Source organism: Hyla sarda, chromosome 5 (genome assembly GCF_029499605.1).
Source record: "Hyla sarda isolate aHylSar1 chromosome 5, aHylSar1.hap1, whole genome shotgun sequence".
NCBI lineage: Eukaryota > Metazoa > Chordata > Amphibia > Anura > Hylidae > Hyla > Hyla sarda.
In genome coordinates, this window is record NC_079193.1 from 19,421,319 (window position 1) to 19,441,939 (window position 20,621).

At 48.9% G+C, this 20,621-nt stretch overlaps 1 protein-coding gene across 1 annotated transcript in view; it reads right to left on the reverse strand.

Annotated features, from left to right (window-relative positions):
• SLC25A13 (solute carrier family 25 member 13) overlaps window positions 1-20,621 on the reverse strand; it is a 116,892-nt gene that overhangs the window by 49,157 nt on the left and 47,114 nt on the right. Inside the window, exons 9-12 of the mRNA XM_056518940.1 lie at window positions 16,540-16,627; window positions 16,015-16,173; window positions 6,437-6,489; window positions 2,769-2,849 (exon numbers count right to left, since the gene is read on the reverse strand). Of these exons, the coding sequence (XP_056374915.1) occupies window positions 2,769-2,849; window positions 6,437-6,489; window positions 16,015-16,173; window positions 16,540-16,627 (381 nt within the window). The remainder of the gene's footprint in view (window positions 1-2,768; window positions 2,850-6,436; window positions 6,490-16,014; window positions 16,174-16,539; window positions 16,628-20,621) is intronic.

Sequence of the window (20,621 nt, forward strand, 5' to 3'; positions counted from 1 at the left end):
TGATGGTGCGGGGCTATGACGCCACGAGCTCCCGGCGGCAGCTGCAGTTTGTTCCAAACGCTGAGCAGCGGAGTACCCCTTTTAAGTCTGTGTTCACATCACGTTTTATCCCTACGCAGAATGTATATGTTTTTTACATTCTTAAAAATAAAGAATCGGACCGTTAAACGTATCAATTCATTAATATTAGAGAAGTATTCACTATGTTTGTTTTTTTTAATGGCCTTTGAATCAACTTAAACGATATTTATGTGGTACAGAAGATCGGAGTGTACCACGATTTTTTTTCCTTTTTGGGTAACGTACTTGTGATGTATACCTGAAATATCACATCGAATTGTATTATATATATGTTTTTTTTTGCGTGTGTACTTACCTTGAACGTATACGACATATCTTCTACATGTGCGCAATAGGTGTTTCAGAAGACGCGAATAAAGGTTATCATATTTTCACATATACATTAAAGGGGTACTCCGCTGGTAAGCTTTTGGAACAAACTGTTCCGAACACTGGAGTCGGGAGCTCGTGACATCATAGCCCCGCCCCCTCATGACGTCTTGCCCATCCCCTCAATGCAAGTCTATGGGAGGGGGCGTGACTGCCGTCACGCCCCCTCCCATAGACTTGCATTGAGGGGGCTATGATGTCACAAGCTCCTGGTGCCGACTCCAGCGTTCGGAATTGTTTGCTCCAAACGCTGAGCAGCGGAGTACCCCTTTAATTGCGTATATTGAATACAATGTATGTTTATGTTTTTTAAACGTATAAACATAAAAAATTGGGTGTGCGTTTTTACATCTGTTTTATACATACGTTTCTAACATAAACGTCAAATGTATTCGAAATCGGGATGTGAACAGGGGGGGTAATATTAAAAAAACAGGGGGGGGAGGGAATTAAAAAAATAAATAAAAAAAATAAAAAAATAAAAAATCGCAGGGGCCGCAGAACAAGGGACAGTAACTGCAATTTAGAGAGAGGTCAGTGATCAAACAAGACAGAGGCCAAATCAGCCCATGAAATCTCCAGAGAACAAACAAAGAGGTTCCTGGCAGCTATGACTTGTGCCTGTCAGACCAGTCCATAGAGAGGACTGTGAGCGGAGGCCATCGCTGAAGTCTACAAGTCACTATGCCCCCGACAGGAGAAGACATGAGCCGGGGAAGGCAGGGCGCTGGTCAGACCTGACTGATCACACGGGGCTGCTTATGAGGAGCGCTCGCTGTACAATTAAGTGCATTGATCTCTCAACAAGGGGGGGCACGACCTCGCAGACAAGACTTTATTAGTATTCACACAGTTAAAGCAGGACACCTCCACATTCCTGATGCTTCCCTTACATCCCGAATAGAAGAAGTAAAGGGGGAGACAAGAGTCGCTATCATTATCTGCGATGTAGCAGCACAACATTGCGATCTTATGTCACCTGGTCACGAGTCGCTGTGTAGCCCTAGTCTACTACTTGTCACAATTGTATCCAGCCTAGACAATGCTCTGTGAGCTAACAGCATGGACTCCAGACTGATACATTGTACATAGTCCTGCTCTCAGCTGAGAAGTGATGCAATTGTTTCCAGTCTAGACAATGCTCTGTGATCTAAACATCCTGGACTGTAGACTGATACATTGTACATAGCTAGTCCTGTTCTCAGCTGAGAAGTGATACAATTGTATCCAGTCTAGACAATGCTCTGTGAGCTAAACACCATGGACTCCAGACTGATACATTGTACATAGCTAGTCCTGCTCTCAGCTGAGAAGTGATACAATTGTATCCAGCCTAGACAATGCTCTGTGAGCTAAACAGCCAGGACTGTAGACTGATACATTGTACATAGCTAGTCCTGCCATCAGCTGAGAAGTGATACAATTGTATCCTGTCTAGACAATGCTCTGTGAGCTAAACAGCCCGGACTCCTGACTGATACATTGTACATAGCTAGTCCTGCTTACAGCTGAGAAGTGATACAATTGTATCCAGTCTAGACAATGCTCTGTGAGCTAAACATCCTGGACTCCAGACTGATACATTGTACATAGCTAGTCCTGCTCTCAGCTGAGAAGTGATACAATTGTATCCAGTCTAGACAATGCCTGCTGTCCAGGCATGCTGGGATTTTTGGTTTTGTTGGAGCCAAACTGTTAAGAAAACAGTGACCTAGATATGCTTTACATCAGTGGTCTTAAACTGTGGCCCTCCAGATGTCGCAAAACTTCAACTCCCAGCATGCCCGGACAGCCAACGGCTGTCCGGGCATGCTGGGAGTTGAAGTTTTGCAACTGCTGGAGGACCGCAGTTTGAAAAACCCTGTACTAAGGGATAAGATGAGAGGGAAGCCTTGGTTTACCTTTTCGAGGACAGTGTGCATCCTTTGGAATAGGCAGAAAGACTTTTAGTGTGGGGAGTTGAAGTTTTGCAGCATCTGGAGGGCCACAGTTTGAGACCACTGCTTTACAGCAAGCCCCATGGACATAGGTGACAACAGAAAGGAGTTGTCCTATTCACATAAACGGTGAAGGTATCTGGAAGTGCTCTGTGACCTTTGATATGGCGATTCCCCAGGGAGGGGGAGGCTGAGCTGTGATCATCATCTATTGTTTTATCTATACACTGTAATGCTGTACTGATCACTTTTGGCCACTGATTGGCTGAGCTGACAGGTGATTGTCTTGTGAGCCAAAAGAAGAGAGAAGATCGGGGGAACGGACAAATGGTTATTGCCATGATATAGGCCCAAAAAGAACCGTGTATATGCAGAACTTACACATGCACCGGCGAGGATCTCTGCAGCTAAGGGAATGGTGCCTTCTTTAACCGTAAACTTATCTCTCACAAAATCATTTACCTGAAACACAATAGAAAGATACATTTATTTATGGAAATGGCTGATGGTCATAAAGTCAGACAGAATCAGGGAACAGAACGGTCAATGGATTGAAGCCGGATTATTATGGCACAAGGGATCTATTCTGGTCACACATGATCTGATCGGCAGGCATCATCTTATAGAACAGTGGTCTTCAACCTGCGGACCTCCAGAGGTTGCAAAACTACAACTCCCAGCATGCCCGGACAGCCGTTGGCTGTCCGGGCATGCTGGAAGTTGTAGTTTTGAAACATCTGGAGGTCCACAGGTTGGAGACCACTGTTATAGAAGGTGCTCTATATAGCTCATTCCGGGTTAAGGAGTCCAGTGGGCGGTCCTAATCAGTCTGCATACAGGAATCACGATTGATCACCGATTAGGACCGCCCATTGGACTTCTATGCCGTGAACGAGCAAAGATTTACATAACAGGTTTCCATTAAAGGGGTACGCCGCTGCTCTGCGTTTGTAAAAAACTGTTCCGAACGCCGGAGTCGGGAGCTTGTGATGTCATAGCCCCGCCCCTTCATGACGTCACACCCCACCCCCTCAATGCAAGTCTATGGGAGGGGGCGTGACAGTAGTCACGCCCCCTCCCATAGACTTGCATTACGGGGGCGGGGCATTACATCATGAGGGGCGGGGATATGACGTCACAGGCTCTCGACGCTATTTTCAGTGTTCGGAAGTCCAGTCCAGGCACTGAGCAGGAGACAGTTACACATGGATGATCTAATCATTTTAAGGGCATGTTCCCCTATGCCCCCACCCCCCCCTTTTTTTTTTTTTTTTTTTTTAAATACCCCAATGCATTTAAAGTGGAAACAGCAACTTGACAAAGTGTCTTTATTTAAAAATATAAATAGTACTGTTTGATGTATACAGATCTGTGTGTCTCCATGGTTACAGACTACAGACCAACGCCGTGTAATCTGATCTTGCATTGTATTACAGTGATCCCTCAACATACAATAGTTCCAACATACAATGGTCTATTCTGGACCATTGTAACTTGAAACCAGACAACATACAATGTACAGAAAGTCCAGATCTGTGAGACGTGTCAATGGCCGGAAGAACTGACCAATCAGAATGGGCATTCACTGGTAAACCACCTGTATTACTGAAGCGTATGCACTGACTGGTGTCTGGTAGCACCCCCTACAGTACAGGGAGGTATTACATGTTCTGTATTACTCTTTACCTGTATTACTGAAGCGTATGCACTGACTGGTGTCTGGTAGCACCCCCTACAGTACAGGGAGGTATTACATGTTCTGTATTACTCTTTACCTGTATTACTGAAGTGTATGCACTGACTGGTGTCTGGTAGCGCCCCCTACAGTACAAGGAGGTATTACATGTTCTGTACTCTTTACCTGTATTACTGAAGTGTATGCACTGACTGGTGTCTGGTAGCGCCCCCTACAGTACAGGGAGGTATTACATGTTCTGGACTCTTTACCTGTACCAGGGTTAGCTGCTCCTTTGGACACCAGGTGAGGGCGGCTCCATGTTACTTTTTAGGACACTGTGTACTGTACAGGACCCTGAAGAAGCTCCTGTCCTCTACATAGACAGTGATTACGTCTCCCAGCAGATCTTTATTACTTTTATATGTAAGGATTTGCTTTATCTATATTAGTTATCTACTTATTTTTGTTTAATCCTCACTTTTTCCTATTTTTGGATGACATTTTGGTGGCTTCAGAACCAATTACCAGGTTTCTATAGAGTTCTGGTCTCAACATACAATGGTTTCAACATACAATGGTCGTCCTGGAACCAATTAATATTGTAACTTGAGGGACCACTGTACTTTACTCTCAATTTACAGGGAGAGGGATGACTAGAGGGATTGAGCGTACACACACATTGTTTGCAGTCTGTAACCATGGACACATATGCATAGGAGCTGTACATCTAAAAATGTTTCAAGTGCATCTGTTACTTTAACACATGTAAAAAATGCTGAAACAGTAACGGGTTAGTTTCCACATGCTATGGATATCTTCGTATTTGGTGGCTTTATTGCAATTAAAAAGTGTCCACGTGTCAGAGGTATGGCCTGTGGTCTTCTGTGGCCCAAGGTAGTAACGCCTCTCTCCTCTGATGACGTCACAGCATTCTGCCCAATGATTGACACTCAGAGCTCAGGATGGCCGCGTACTGTCCGCGCATGTGTATTCTGACATGTGGGGGGAGCCCGATTCTCAGCCTGTCAGATTCACAGTGTGCGTCTCAATACCCAGACCTGTACCTAGAGGTCCCACTGTCTCTACCTATTGGGACACACATTAAAGGGTAACTTTCATCAAAAAAAACTTTTGATATATTATAGATTAATGTATGCAGAATAACTTTCCAATAGCATTTTATAAAAATAAAAAAAATATGCTTCTTTCTATTTAATTTTCCACTTTGAAAAAATGACCACTAGGGGTCTCCATACCAGTCCTGTCCGCAAGCCTTTTTATTTTTTTTTTTTTAAACAGATTTCAGACTCATGCTGGAGTCCTAAATCTCAGACTGCAGCCAGGACACAGACAAGCTCAGCACTGCTCCCTCGCATGAGTCTGAAAACTATATTGAAAAAAAAAAAAAAATGGCTTGCGGCCAGGACTGGTAGGGAGACCCCTAGTGGTCATTTGTTCAAAGTGGAAAATTAAATAGAAAGAAGCATATTTTTGAATAACATGCAATTGGAAAGCTGGGTTCACACTACGATTTGTAACTACGGTTCCCGTATACGGCTGGGAGGAGGGGGGGGGGGGGGGTTTAATCGCGGTGCCCGCACTCAGCCGTATAGGGGAACCGTATTTAATGCATGTCTATGAGCCGACCGGAGTGAACCGCAGCCTCCGGTCCGCTTTTTTTTCCGTCCGTATGCGGTTTCCCGACCGCAGGCAAAAACGTGGTTGACCACGTTTTTGCCTACGGTCGGGAAATCGCCGACCGGAGGCTGCAGTTCACTCCGGTCGGCTGATAGACATGCATTAAATATGGTTCCCCTATACGGCTGAGTGCGGGTGCCGCGATTAAGCCCCGCCCCCCTTCTCCCAGCCGTATACGGGAACCATAGTTACAAATCGCAGTGTGAATCTGGCCTTATTCTGCATACATTAATCTATAATATATCAAAAGTTTTTTTTTTTTTGATGAAAGGTACCCTTTAAGTGAAAGAGAGTCATACTAAATGCACATGCACCCCAATACCCACTATGCACAATCTACACTGAGACGCACCTTGCAGACAAGACCTGCATGTTAATTGTTGGGCAGAGCGGTGTGCTCTCAAGGAGAGAAGCATTGCTGCCCTGGGCCATAGAGGACCCCAGGTTACGCCTCTTTGACTCTTGGGGGACACGTCACTGGGACCCCTCCAATTACTAGAATGGGGGTCCTGAACACCAAGTGTTTCCTCGCTGAAAAAACAATTGTGAGGAAGAGTTTGGACAGATAAAGATCTCAAACCATCAGCTCAGGTTCCAAGAACATGTAATAGTGACATCCCAATGCCATTGTCCGATAACAGAAAAAAGGGATATTCCTGAGCACATGACTTACTGTCAGTTTTATTGCTTTCTCTGGTGCAACTCCCAGCAGCTGAGGCAGGAGACCTATAAAGATCAAAACAATTCTTTACTTCTCTTGTAGAATCATCAATTTAAGGCCAGTTTCACACAAGTGTAACACGGATACATTTCTCCATACATATTGGGGCCGATAATCCCTATTGGTCTATGGGTCTAATGACTTGAACTGACATTTTAGGGCTGTCTGTTTAAATCATACCTGCTATGGTGCCCCCTACTGTCCCTTTAATTCCTTCTCAAGGTGTCTACCTAATGTGTCTAGCACATTGGTTAGTATGCGAAGGAGAGGCTACCATTCCACCGCCCATGTAAGAGAGGATCCAAGAGATTGGACCCAGCACGTGGGACCCGGGACCGAGCACGTGGGACCCGGGACCGAGCACGTGGGACCCGGGACCCAGCACGTGGGACCCGGGACCCAGCACGTGGGACCCGGGACCCAGCACGTGGGACCCGGGACCCAGCACGTGGGACCCGGGACCCAGCACGTGGGACCCGGGACCCAGCACGTGGGACCCGGGACCCAGCACGTGGGACCCGGGACCCAGCACGTGGGACCCGGGACCCAGCACGTGGGACCCGGGACCCAGCACGTGGGACCCGGGACCCAGCACGTGGGACCCGGGACCCAGCACGTGGGACCCGGGACCCAGCACGTGGGACCCGGGACCCAGCACGTGGGACCCGGGACCCAGCACGTGGGACCCGGGACCCAGCACGTGGGACCCGGGACCCAGCACGTGGGACCCGGGACCCAGCACGTGGGACCCGGGACCCAGCACGTGGGACCCGGGACCCAGCACGTGGGACCCGGGACCCAGCACGTGGGACCCGGGACCCAGCACGTGGGACCCGGGACCCAGCACGTGGGACCCGGGACCCAGCACGTGGGACCCGGGACCCAGCACGTGGGACCCGGGACCCAGCACGTGGGACCCGGGACCCAGCACGTGGGACCCGGGACCCAGCACGTGGGACCCGGGACCCAGCACGCGGGACCCGGGACCCAGCACGCGGGACCCGGGACCCAGCACGCGGGACCCGGGACCCAGCACGCGGGACCCGGGACCCAGCACGCGGGACCCGGGACCCAGCACGCGGGACCCGGGACCCAGCACGCGGGACCCGGGACCCAGCACGCGGGACCCGGGACCCAGCACGCGGGACCCGGGACCCAGCACGCGGGACCCGGGACCCAGCACGCGGGACCCGGGACCCAGCACGCGGGACCCGGGACCCAGCACGCGGGACCCGGGACCCAGCACGCGGGACCCGGGACCCAGCACGCGGGACCCGGGACCCAGCACGCGGGACCCGGGACCCAGCACGCGGGACCCGGGACCCAGCACGCGGGACCCGGGACCCAGCACGCGGGACCCGGGACCCAGCACGCGGGACCCGGGACCCAGCACGCGGGACCCGGGACCCAGCACGCGGGACCCGGGACCCAGCACGCGGGACCCGGGACCCAGCACGCGGGACCCGGGACCCAGCACGCGGGACCCGGGACCCAGCACGCGGGACCCGGGACCCAGCACGCGGGACCCGGGACCCAGCACGCGGGACCCGGGACCCAGCACGCGGGACCCGGGACCCAGCACGCGGGACCCGGGACCCAGCACGCGGGACCCGGGACCCAGCACGCGGGACCCGGGACCCAGCACGCGGGACCCGGGACCCAGCACGCGGGACCCGGGACCCAGCACGCGGGACCCGGGACCCAGCACGCGGGACCCGGGACCCAGCACGCGGGACCCGGGACCCAGCACGCGGGACCCGGGACCCAGCACGCGGGACCCGGGACCCAGCACGCGGGACCCGGGACCCAGCACGCGGGACCCGGGACCCAGCACGCGGGACCCGGGACCCAGCACGCGGGACCCGGGACCCAGCACGCGGGACCCGGGACCCAGCACGCGGGACCCGGGACCCAGCACGCGGGACCCGGGACCCAGCACGCGGGACCCGGGACCCAGCACGCGGGACCCGGGACCCAGCACGCGGGACCCGGGACCCAGCACGCGGGACCCGGGACCCAGCACGCGGGACCCGGGACCCAGCACGCGGGACCCGGGACCCAGCACGCGGGACCCAGCACGCGGGACCCAGCACGCGGGACCCGGGACCCAGCACGCGGGACCCGGGACCCAGCACGCGGGACCCGGGACCCAGCACGCGGGACCCGGGACCCAGCACGCGGGACCCGGGACCCAGCACGCGGGACCCGGGACCCAGCACGCGGGACCCGGGACCCAGCACGCGGGACCCGGGACCCAGCACGCGGGACCCGGGACCCAGCACGCGGGACCCGGGACCCAGCACGCGGGACCGAGCTACTGAGCACGCGGGACCGAGCTACTGAGCACGTGGGACCCGGGACCGAGCTACTGAGCACGTGGGACCCGGGACCGAGCTACTGAGCACGTGGGACCCGGGACCGAGCTACTGAGCACGTGGGACCCGGGACCGAGCTACTGAGCACGTGGGACCCGGGACCGAGCTACTGAGCACGTGGGACCCGGGACCGAGCTACTGAGCACGTGGGACCCGGGACCGAGCTACTGAGCACGTGGGACCCGGGACCGAGCTACTGAGCACGTGGGACCCGGGACCGAGCTACTGAGCACGTGGGACCCGGGACCGAGCTACTGAGCACGTGGGACCCGGGACCGAGCTACTGAGCACGTGGGACCCGGGACCGAGCTACTGAGCACGTGGGACCCGGGACCGAGCTACTGAGCACGTGGGACCCGGGACCGAGCTACTGAGCACGTGGGACCCGGGACCGAGCTACTGAGCACGTGGGACCCGGGACCGAGCTACTGAGCACGTGGGACCCGGGACCGAGCTACTGAGCACGTGGGACCCGGGACCGAGCTACTGAGCACGTGGGACCCGGGACCGAGCTACTGAGCACGTGGGTCCCGGGACCGAGCTACTGAGCACGTGGGTCCCGGGACCGAGCTACTGAGCACGTGGGTCCCGGGACTGAGCATGTGGGACTCGGGACTGAGCTACTGAGCATGTGGGACCCGGGACTGCGTTACTGAGCATGTGTGACTGGTACTGAGCTACTTATTGTGTGAACAAGATTGAGCGCATGTGATCAGGTTCTGAGCTGCCGAGCATGTGTAACTATGACTGAGCTATCGAGAATGTCTTACAGGGACTAAACTACTGAGCATGCATGATCGGGACTGAGCATGTGTATTTGGGACCGAGCTACTGAGCACTTGTGACTGGGACTATTTAACTGAGCATGTGGGACCGAGCTACTGAGCGCATGTGACCGGGACCGAGCTACTGAGCACGTGTGACCGGGACTGAGTGCGCATGCAACCGGGACAGAGTTACTGAGCATGTGTGAATACACAGACATTGGATACATTGGGTGGAAGTTCTGTGAACAAAACAAAAAGAACAGCAGGGGGCACCCTCACAAGTTTGTACCAGAAAGGTTTACATAATAAATAATTCCAATAAAAAGAAAAAAACTGTTCAGTTTTGCCTAATCTGAATACTAGGAAACAACATAAAATTTCAGACCCAATAGAATTAATGAAAATGATGTTCATCAGAGGGACATTCATACTGACCGGGGGAACCTTACAAGAGCTGAAGAATCTCTGCACAACACTAAAAAAAAATTCTAATATTTCCATGTATAACCTCGGAGCGCACACACTGGGAGCATAGCCCAATTTCCAGGCCGTCCTGCTACGGACAGTTTACTGGAATAATGCGGAGATCTCATAGACCCAGTAGTGTCAGCAGTTTAGGAAAACTTGTGGGTGGGAAGGGTGTGATGTACATACATTTCTTCACGCTATTTCATTTTTTCCCCCAAAAAAAATAAAGTAACAAAATTAAATTAAATAAAAACTAATATATTAACTCATCAAATTGGAAAAAATAAAAAATGAAATATCCTATGCTTATTATAAACAATCTTCAAGATCCTTTATAAGTCTTTATAAGTTGGATAACAAATTTTTTGTGCAATATTATTTATTTAATTTCTTTTTCTTTTTATATAGGTGTCGATCCCCGGCTCGCCCTACAGTCATACCTGAGACCACGGTGCAAAAAAAATAAATAAATCAATGCACCAGGGGTGCTAATCCCCCCCGAGGTGCTGAGGAAGGGAACCACACACAGCCTTAAGGTCCTTATGACCTTCCTAGTGGTGGGGAGGGTCTGCGGGATCCCAAAGCTTCGACCTCATGAACTTGCAAAACTTGTTGATATTTCCGCAACTCCAGGCCCCACTAGTCTCAATAAGCACTTTATTTCATACCTATGCAAACAGGATCTAACCCTCTCCACCCTGCCGAGGCATTAAGACTGGGTTTCCCAATCAGGGTGCCTCCAGCTGTTGCAAAACTACGACTCCAAGCATGCCCATACAGCCAACGGCTGTCCGGGCATGCTGGGAGTTGTAGTTTTGCAACAGCTATAGGCATCCTAGCTGGAAATCACTACACTGATGTAGCTAGCGGTACATGTATGTGTACTTATGTAGCGGCTTATCTGTGTGCGTTGTAGTTTTGAAACTGCTGGAGGCACCCTGGTTGGGAAACACTGCACTGTTGCAGCGGTAAATGTATGTGCACTGATGTAGCGGTACATGTATGTGTGTGTTGTAGTTTTGTAGAGCCACCCTGGTTGGCAAACACTGCACCGATGTAGCAGTATATGTATGTATGTGTGTTGTAGTTTGACCTGCTAAGGCACTAAGACTGTGTTTCCCAAACAGGGTGGCTCCAGCTGTTGCAAAACTACAACTCCCAGTATGTCCAGCATCCAAAAGCTGTTCGGGCATGCTGGGAGTTATAGTTTTGCAACAGCTAAAGGCACCCTGGTTCGGAAACAGTGCACTCATGTAGCGGTATATGTATGTGCATTGCATGTGTTTTGCAGCAGTTGGAGACACTACAGTGATGTAGCGGCATGTGTATGTGCACTGATGTAGCGGCATATGTATGTGCACTGATGTAGTGGCATATGTATGTGCACTGATGTAGCGGTATATGTATGTGCACTGATGTAGCGGTATATGTATGTGTACTGATGCAGCGGCATATGCATGTGCTTTGTAGTTTTGCAACAAGTGGAGACACCCTGGTTGGGAAACAGTTTACTAATGTAGCGGTATATGTAAGTGCATTGTAGTTTTGCAGCAGCAGGAGGCACTTTAGATGGGAAACACTACCCTGCTGTAGCGGCATATGTATGTGCACTGCTGTAGCGGCATATGTATGTGCACTGCTGTAGCGGCATATGTATGTGCACTGCTGTAGCGGCATATGTATGTGCACTGATGTAGCGGTATATGTATGTGTACTGATGCAGCGGCATATGTTTGTGTTTTGTAGTTTTGCAACAGCTGGAGGCATCCTGCTTGGAAAACACTGCCCTGATGTAGCAGTATATGTATGGGCACTGTTGTAGCGGTATATGTATGTGCACTGTTGTAGCGGCATATGTATGTGCACTGATGTAGCGGCATATGTATGTGCACTGATGTAGCGGCATATGTATGTGCACTGATGTAGCGGCATACGTATGTGCACTGATGTAGCGGCATACGTATGTGCACTGATGTAGCAGTATGTGTATGTGCACTGATGTAGCGGCATATGTATGTGCACTGATGTAGCGGCATATGTATGTGCACTGATGTAGCGGCATATGTATGTGCACTGATGTAGCGGCATACGTATGTGCACTGATGTAGCAGTATGTGTATGTGCACTGATGTAGCGGTACATGTATAAGCGTTGTAGTTTTGCAGCCGCTGGAGGCACCCTGATTGGGAAACACTGCACTAACAAGTAGGGGTTTATGTATGTGCATCGTGCTAAGTCTACAGAAGAGCTTCTCATTAGGGCCAATAATGATCAGATCGGCCTGTAAACCTTAATGGCTCTGAAAGCGAGAAACTGAAATCCCATGATCTCCATAATCCAGACACTTTGGCAAGGAATGTAGATTATGAATAATTGGGGAGGGGGACGACATAAATCATCTGCATAGAGACCATTTCCCCCAAATCTGATGTCATTTCCTTTTTAATTTTTTAATTTAATTTAATTTTATTTTTTTACTGGATTTAACATTCCTGTTTAGTTTTCTTTAAAGCCATTTTTATGACATTTTGCTTACGTATCCATTACATATACAGAGTAATAGGAAGACTTTTCGAGGGGAAATCGAGCGCATTTATGGGGACGATGTAAGGTGAATATTTACGGTCCTGGACAGAATATAAATTTTTTTGTTACTAGGTGGAGGATTCCAAATAGTTCCTGCAGTCGTATTACGTCATGGTCTCGTAAAGTTTGCTTAAATGTGGGTGTCTGCAGGTGTTTTTCCGAGCCAGCTTACCCAATTGGCGCGATCCTGTATCTTTATTTAGATTAGATCACTCCCCATTACGGAGCTCATCGTATATATACAGATCCGTACGTCACATGGCATTAATGGGGAGCGACAGGGGACGTATAACGGGGGCTGAAGACGTCTACGATGTCATTGATTTAACGCGACCTTTAAACTTTTAAAACGGTTTTCCAGGACATCAAGTCATTTTTATTGAAGAGAAAGCAATAAAAAAAGGATTTTCCCCCCCGCACCCTGCAATTGGATACTGATGAGTGGATGTATTCAAATTGGGAATATAGATCGGCAAGGATTTTTATGAGAAAATAGTCCCATAAAACCAATCATCTGACACGTTTTACATTGGCATATATTAGCTGTGCCCATTAACTGTATGAGCCAGAGAAGCTCCTGGGATATGACGTGTATTCATGGGCCCCCGATATCTGCATTTTGGTCCAATTTCAGTTGTGTACCTTAAAGGGTTACTCCACCCCTAGACATCTTATCCCCTATCCAAAGGATGGGGCATAAGATGTCTGATCGCGGGGGTCCCGCTGCTGAGGCCCCCCCCCCGCTATCTCCCTGCTGCACACAGTGTTGGTTTAGAACAGTGGTCTTCAACCTTTGGACCTCCAGATGTTGCAAAACTACAACTCCCAGCATGCCCGGACAGCCGTTGGTGACAAATGTCCCAATGTTGGAGCCTACAGGTGACAAATGTCCCAATGTTGGAGCCTATAGATGACAAATGTCCCAACCTCGGAGCCTACGGGTGACAAATGTCCCAACGTTGCAGCCTACGGGTGACAAATGTCCCAACGTTGGAGCCACAGGTGACAACTGTCCCAACATTGGAGCCAAATGGTCCAACCTCGGAGCCTACGGATGACAAATGTCCCAACGTTTGAGCCTACGGGTGACAAATGTCCCAACGTTGGAGCCTACAGGTGACAAATGTCCCAACATTGGAGCCAAATGGTCCAACCTCGGAGCCTACGGATGACAAATGTCCCAACGTCGGAGCCTACGGATGACAAATGTCCCAACGTTGGAGCCTACAGGTGACAAATGTCCCAACGTTGGAGCCTACAGGTGACAAATGTCCCAACGTTGGAGCCTACAGGTGACAAATGTCCCAACGTTGGAGCCAAATGGTCCAACCTCGGAGCCTACGGATGACAAATGTGCCAACGTTGGAGCCTACAGGTGACAAATGTCCCAACATTGGAGCCAAATGGTGACAAATGTCCCAACGTTGGAGCTTACCGGTGAAGGATTACAAATGAAATAGTCATCACGTGATTGCTGGTTGAGCCACAAGTCATTGGGGGTGATCCCTGGTTGTTTCTCCTCGCCACACTGGCCGAAACAAGTCAGGCACAGAGAATCCATAAAATCTTTGCCAAGATAAATGCTAAGGGCCCCACTATTATAGTAATATGCTTCTTTTAGTGTAAAGCCACATGGGATGGAAATGTTGTGGATTTTACTCACTGGAAACCCAACATTTCTGCAGGTAAACCCACTGTGACAAACTGGTAACAACTGCAGATTTATTGCAGACTGAATTTGGGAACTGAAAATCTGCACCACAGATACATTTCTGTGCATATTTTCTGCAGATTTTTCTTCATTTTTTTAATACACAGTACGGGGGACGACATTTCCAGGAATTGTGACTTATTGCAGCTTTTTAGTATACATGACACATGCAAAGATTGATAGATCATAACTCAACGACAACAACCTAAAATTTGTGCATAATAAATTAAGAACAGAAAATGATGTCTGGGGAAGGGGGTGGTGTTGTCAAAGAGAGCAAGTAAACCAACTACGGACAGATTAACTACTCTGTGCCTTATGGTTGATCTTTAGGTGAAATATTTATACAAAATTCAAAGTTCAAAACTGAACATTAAAAAGATATTCAGCCCCTACACATCTTATCCCCTATCCAAAGCATAGGGAATAAGATGTCTGATCGTGGCGGGTCCAGCCTCTAGGACCCCCCACAATCTCCATTCAGCACCCGCATTCTAAACAGTATGTTTAGAACATCAGGTTCCCGCGGCGGGAAACATGACGTCATGCACCCTCCATTCATGTCTATGGGAGAGGGCGTGACATATGTTTAAAATTCTGGGTTCTGGGGAGAAGTGACATCACGCCACACCCCCTTCATTCATGTCTATGGGAGGGGGCATGATGGCCATCTTGCCCCCTCCCATAGACATGAATGGAGGAGCGTGGCAGGATGTCACAAGAGGGGCGTGGCGTGACATCACGTCTCCCACCATGGGAACCAAGAGTTCTAAACATACTGTTTAGAATGCCGGGTGCTGCACGGAGATCGTGGGGGGTCCCAGCGGCAGGACCACCGTAATCTAAGTGCTGCACCTGGCATTCTATACAGTATGCTTACTGGAGGCTACAGGTGACAAGTGTCCCAATGTTGGAGCCTACAGGTGATAAATGTCCCAACATTGGAGCCAAAGGGTGACAATGTCCATTGGATGTCATGAGAGGGGCGTGGCGTGACATCACGTCTCCCACCATGGGAACCCAGAGCTCTTAACATACTGCACAGAGATCCCGGGGGGTCCCAGTGGCGGGACCACTGTAATCTAAGTGCCGCACCCGGCATTCTATACTGTATGCTTAGAACGCTGGGTTCCCGCGGCAGGAGACATGAAGTCACGCCATTCTATTCATGTCTATGGGAGGGGGCATGACATATGTTTAGAACACAGGGTTCCTGTGGCAGGAAATGTGACGCCACGCCACATTTCCTCCATTCATCTCTATGGTAGTGTCACGTCACGAGGGGAACTCCCGCCATGGGAACCCAGCGTTCTAAACATACTGTTTAGAATGCCGGGTGCTGAATGGAGATTGCAGGGGTCCCAGCGGCGGGACACCAGCAATTGGAAATCTTATATCTAGGGGCGGAGAACCTCTTTAATGGAAAAAAAAAAAAAAAAACACACACAAAAAAGAAAATTACTAAGTAGAATCAATTTTTCAAGCCAACTTCTCTTAACACGTTTTATGACTTTTCTGGCTTCTTGTATGTCCAAGCAATAGCAAGGCAACATGGTGCACTGGGAGCAATGGCTGGTCATCACTGGCCTATGAGGAGGAAACAAAAAGGAAGAGGGGACTGACCTCTGTAAAGTCCAAAGAAGCCTTCGTACCGCAATACTTTCTTAAAACAGTCAAAGCTGTTCTTGTACATCAGCTCCCCTACAAAGGATCCGGTAGATCTCTGGTTCTGCATTCTCGTTTTGACCAAGTCAATGGGGTAGACGGCAGTGGCACCAACAGCTTATTGGGGATGAAGAAGAAAAAAAGAGAGAGTCAATGGTTGAGATATACAATTATCTTAAGTGCACACTGTTCATAAAACTTAATAAGGCTCCTTGGAGAATTTATTAAAACCAAACAGTAAGATGTTCTACATTTATTAACTTTCTATAAACTTGTTTTGAGGGAGACAAGTCATAGGAACAACCTACAACCCTCCAATAGTTATGAAGGACAATGGATTGTGCACACAACACTGACGGGGTCAGCGACCCATGAAGAAAAGCTTCTGTGGGAATAGACAGGGAGAGCATTGTGCACCCAGTCAAGACCAAAGAAGAGGGGGTGATCATAAGGATAAGATGGCTACAGTCAACCATGACTAACCTCCAGCGATTGAACCCAGAGCAAATCTGTACGCCGACTCGGCCACTTGGACAAGGATAGTACGAGACACATCTCCTGAGCCTTGATGCTTGAAAGAGAAAAAAGGAAAACATAAGACACCTGCTATTGGGCGGCACAAAGTCACAAGCGCACGTATTAATTACAGGGGACGGCAGTCCAAAAATTCAATATATAAAGTGTACAGAGTAAAGTGTACAGTAAAAGGACAACATGCATAATAAAAATGTATTTTTAATTGACAATGTTATTCGTATTATTTTTATTATTACCAATATTATTACCATTTTTATTATTACCATTTTTTTTTTTTTTTTTTAAAGCCATTAACTGTAGTATTTTGGTCCATATACAAAAGAAGAACAAGCTGCAGACATAAAGGGGTACTCCTAGACATGTTCTCCCCTATCCAAAGGATAGGGGATAACATGTCTGATTGCGGGGAACTCGGCTGCTGGAACCCCCTGCGATCTCAGCGCCGGCGCTGTGGCTTTACAGTTACCGAGGCCTGAGGCTTTCTTGATCGTAATATCATCCTTTGACCCCTCCATTCATGTCCTTGGGGGGGGGGGGGGACGTGACATCTAGTACACTGCAGTCACGCCGTCCCCCCATAGACATGAATGAAGGGGGCGTGGTGGCTGTGATCGCCAGTCATCAGGCACGGAGCAGAGATCACTCTGTGCATCAGATGATTGGGGGCCGGACCCCGTGATCAGACATGTTATCCCCTATCCTTTAAATAGAGGATAAAATCTCTAGCAGCAGAGTAGCCCTTATAGGGTACGTTCCCACACGGCGTATTTGCTGCGTATTTGCTTCTGCGTATTTTATTTTCCCTGTTGAAGTCAATGGGTAGGAAAATACGCAGCACCAAATACGCAGCAAAATACGCCATATGGGAATGCACCCTAAAGGTGTTCTCGGCCCTTAGACATGTTATTTAGTACACAGGCGGACTATTTAGTACAAACACGGAAGCACCAGGCTTCGTGAGGGTCCCAGCGGCCAGACCCCCCGCCATAATACATGTTATCCCCTATCCTTTGGATAGGGGATTACATGTCTAGGGGCAGAGTACCCGTCTAGTACAGAATTAATTCTAACTAGTGATTCCGGAATTAAGTAGATTTAAGTAAAAACAAAATTGTATACAAGGGTAGTCAGCAGTAATCGCCGGGGGTGGGGGGAGCTGCAGCCAGGAATACAATGCTTCTATAGTGGCCACAACAGGTCAAAGATGGTATTGCATGGCTGCATTCCAAATGAAGGGCTGGGTCTAAAACAAGGACTTATCCTGTACTGATCCTGAGTTATATCCTGTATTATACTCCAGAGCTGTACTCACTATTCTGCTGGTGAGGTCACTGTGTACATACATTATATTACTTATCCTGTACTGATCCTGAATTATATCCTGTATTATACTCTAGAGCTGTAATCACTATTCTGCTGGTGAGGTCACTGTGTATATACATTACATTACTTATCCTGTACTGATCCTGAGTTATATCCTGTATTATACTCCAGAGCTGTACTCACTGTTCTGCTGGTGAGGTCACTGTGTACATACATTACATTACTTATCCTGTACTGATCCTGAGTTAAATCCTGTATTATACTCCAGAACTGTACTCACTATTCTGCTGGTGGGGTCACTGTGTATATACATTACATTACTTATCCTGTACTGATCCTGAGTTATATCCTGTATTATACTCCAGAGCTGTACTCACTATTCTGCTGGTGGGGGTCACTGTGTACATATTACATTACTTATCCTGTACTGATCCTGAGTTATATCCTGTATTATACTCCAGAACTGTACTCACTATTCTGCTGGTGGGGTCACTGTGCATCTTGTCACATACGCATACCCTATTATACAACACAACCTAAGCCTTACTAGAGGACAGCAATACCCAGTATCTACATATTACCATAAAGTTGTATACACAACTTCTTTTTTCCAGTCCTCGCTCGGCCCACACACCCTAGTGTTGAGGATCCTATCTCTTGTTTCTATGCATTACTTATATACTTCTCCTGAGTTGCATCCTGTATTATACTCACTGCACTCACTATTCTGCCGGCAGAGTCACTACACACATACAATAGTTATTTTCTGTATGTAAACTGGTGTTCAGATGGACATCCACTTATCCACAGAAAAAGCCTTGGAGCTTTCCAAAAAAAAATTCAAAAAAATGTAGGAGAATGCTGACTGTCCAGCAAACAGATGCAGACTTGTAGGCACCACAAAGCTGATCATGCACTGCAACAAAAGCGGCAGCTATAACACAGCAAAACAAAAAGATTGGCCTCCAACACGTCACTCTGAGTGCAAGCTCTTTGTTCTAGAAGCTGACACACCTGGAAGGGCACTTGAGCATCTCTGCTCCTCTTGAAGACGCAGCAGCAGCCGCCGCCTGCTGTACAGAGACATCAGGTCAAAAATCATAGTATATAGAAAACATAATGAGGTAATAAAGCCCCCAAACCGCACAACAAAACCCAGGGGTGGAGGTCTGGACTGGGGCCTGCATCACCCCTCTGTGGTCTCCAGCAGGCGTCTCAGCACAGACTTGGCCTCCACATTTGTGGTTTTATCATAAAAAGCTGATTAAAATATGATAGAAAATATATGTAAAATAAATATACATAAAACATATGATTCTCAATGTCAGTCAATGTATAAAACAAAGGTCTGCACGTGTCATGTGGCCTGAAACCTTATGAATAATTTGATTAAGTACAGGGTGAGATACCAGATATATGGATGAACCACAACTCTCAGCTGTCACAAGAGCCATTAGAAAGCAAGAGGCAGATATGTAACGTAAGGCTTAAATAAACCTTCCCTTATAGCATGCCAATATCACTCGTCTCCCTGTCTAGTCTAGTAATAGGGAATAAGACATTGGAGACCACATTCTTATAGCTTTTACTGCTCTCTATAATCTTCTTTATTGGAGAGAGACCGGGGGGAAAGAAACTGAAGAGACACAAACAACAAGTAAGTGATACCGGAAAATAAAAGAGTTTGGACGAGTTTAATGGCGCCAGATCCCAGAAAACCAATGGGCCAAAAGTTTTGGTAAAAAAAAAATTGGCTTTATTGGTACATGGTATAGTGGTGCAACACATAGGTTTCGAACCCGGGCCGAGTTCTTCATCAGGCAGGGGGGTACACTATACTATACCCCCTGCCTGATGAAGAACCCAGCCCGGGTTCGAAAGCCATGTGTTGCACCCCTATACCATGTACCAATAAAGCCAATTTGTTTTTACCAAACAACGCTCGAGCCATAGAGAGAACGCTCGAGCCATAGAGAGAACGCTCGAGCCATAGAGAGAACGCTCGAGCCATAGAGAGAACGCTCGAGCCATAGAGAGAACGCTCGAGCCATAGAGAGAACGCTCGAGCCATAGAGAGAACGCTCGAGCCATAGACAGAGAGATCGAGCCATAGACAGAGAGATCGAGCCATAGACAGAGAGATCGAGCCATAGACAGAGAGATCGAGCCATAGACAGAGAGATCGAGCCATAGACAGAGAGATCGAGCCATAGACAGAGAGATCGAGCCATAGACAGAGAGATCGAGCCATAGACAGAGAGATCGAGCCATAGACAGAGAGATCGAGCCATAGACAGAGAGATCGAGCCATAGACAGAGAGATCGAGCCATAGACAGAGAGATCGAGCCATAGACAGAGAGATCGAGCCATAGACAGAGAGATCGAGCCATAGACAGAGAGATCGAGCCATAGAGAGAGAGAGAGAATGAACGAGCCAGAGAGAGAGAGAGAGAGAGAGATGCAAACAAAGAAGGAGCGAGCCAGAGAAAGGTCGAATGAGCGAGCCAAAGAAAGAACAAGAACAAGTGAGCCAGAGAAAGTAAGAGAGCAAGCCATAGAAAGAGAAAGCAATAGATCCATAAAGGACTGATGGGGTCGCTACTTCTGGGAGTAGCATTAGTAATGGCTTCAGCACTCTGAGCACTACACCTGAAGTATGAAACTGTGTCCCCTGAACCATCATGGAACAGAGAAGACTACATGT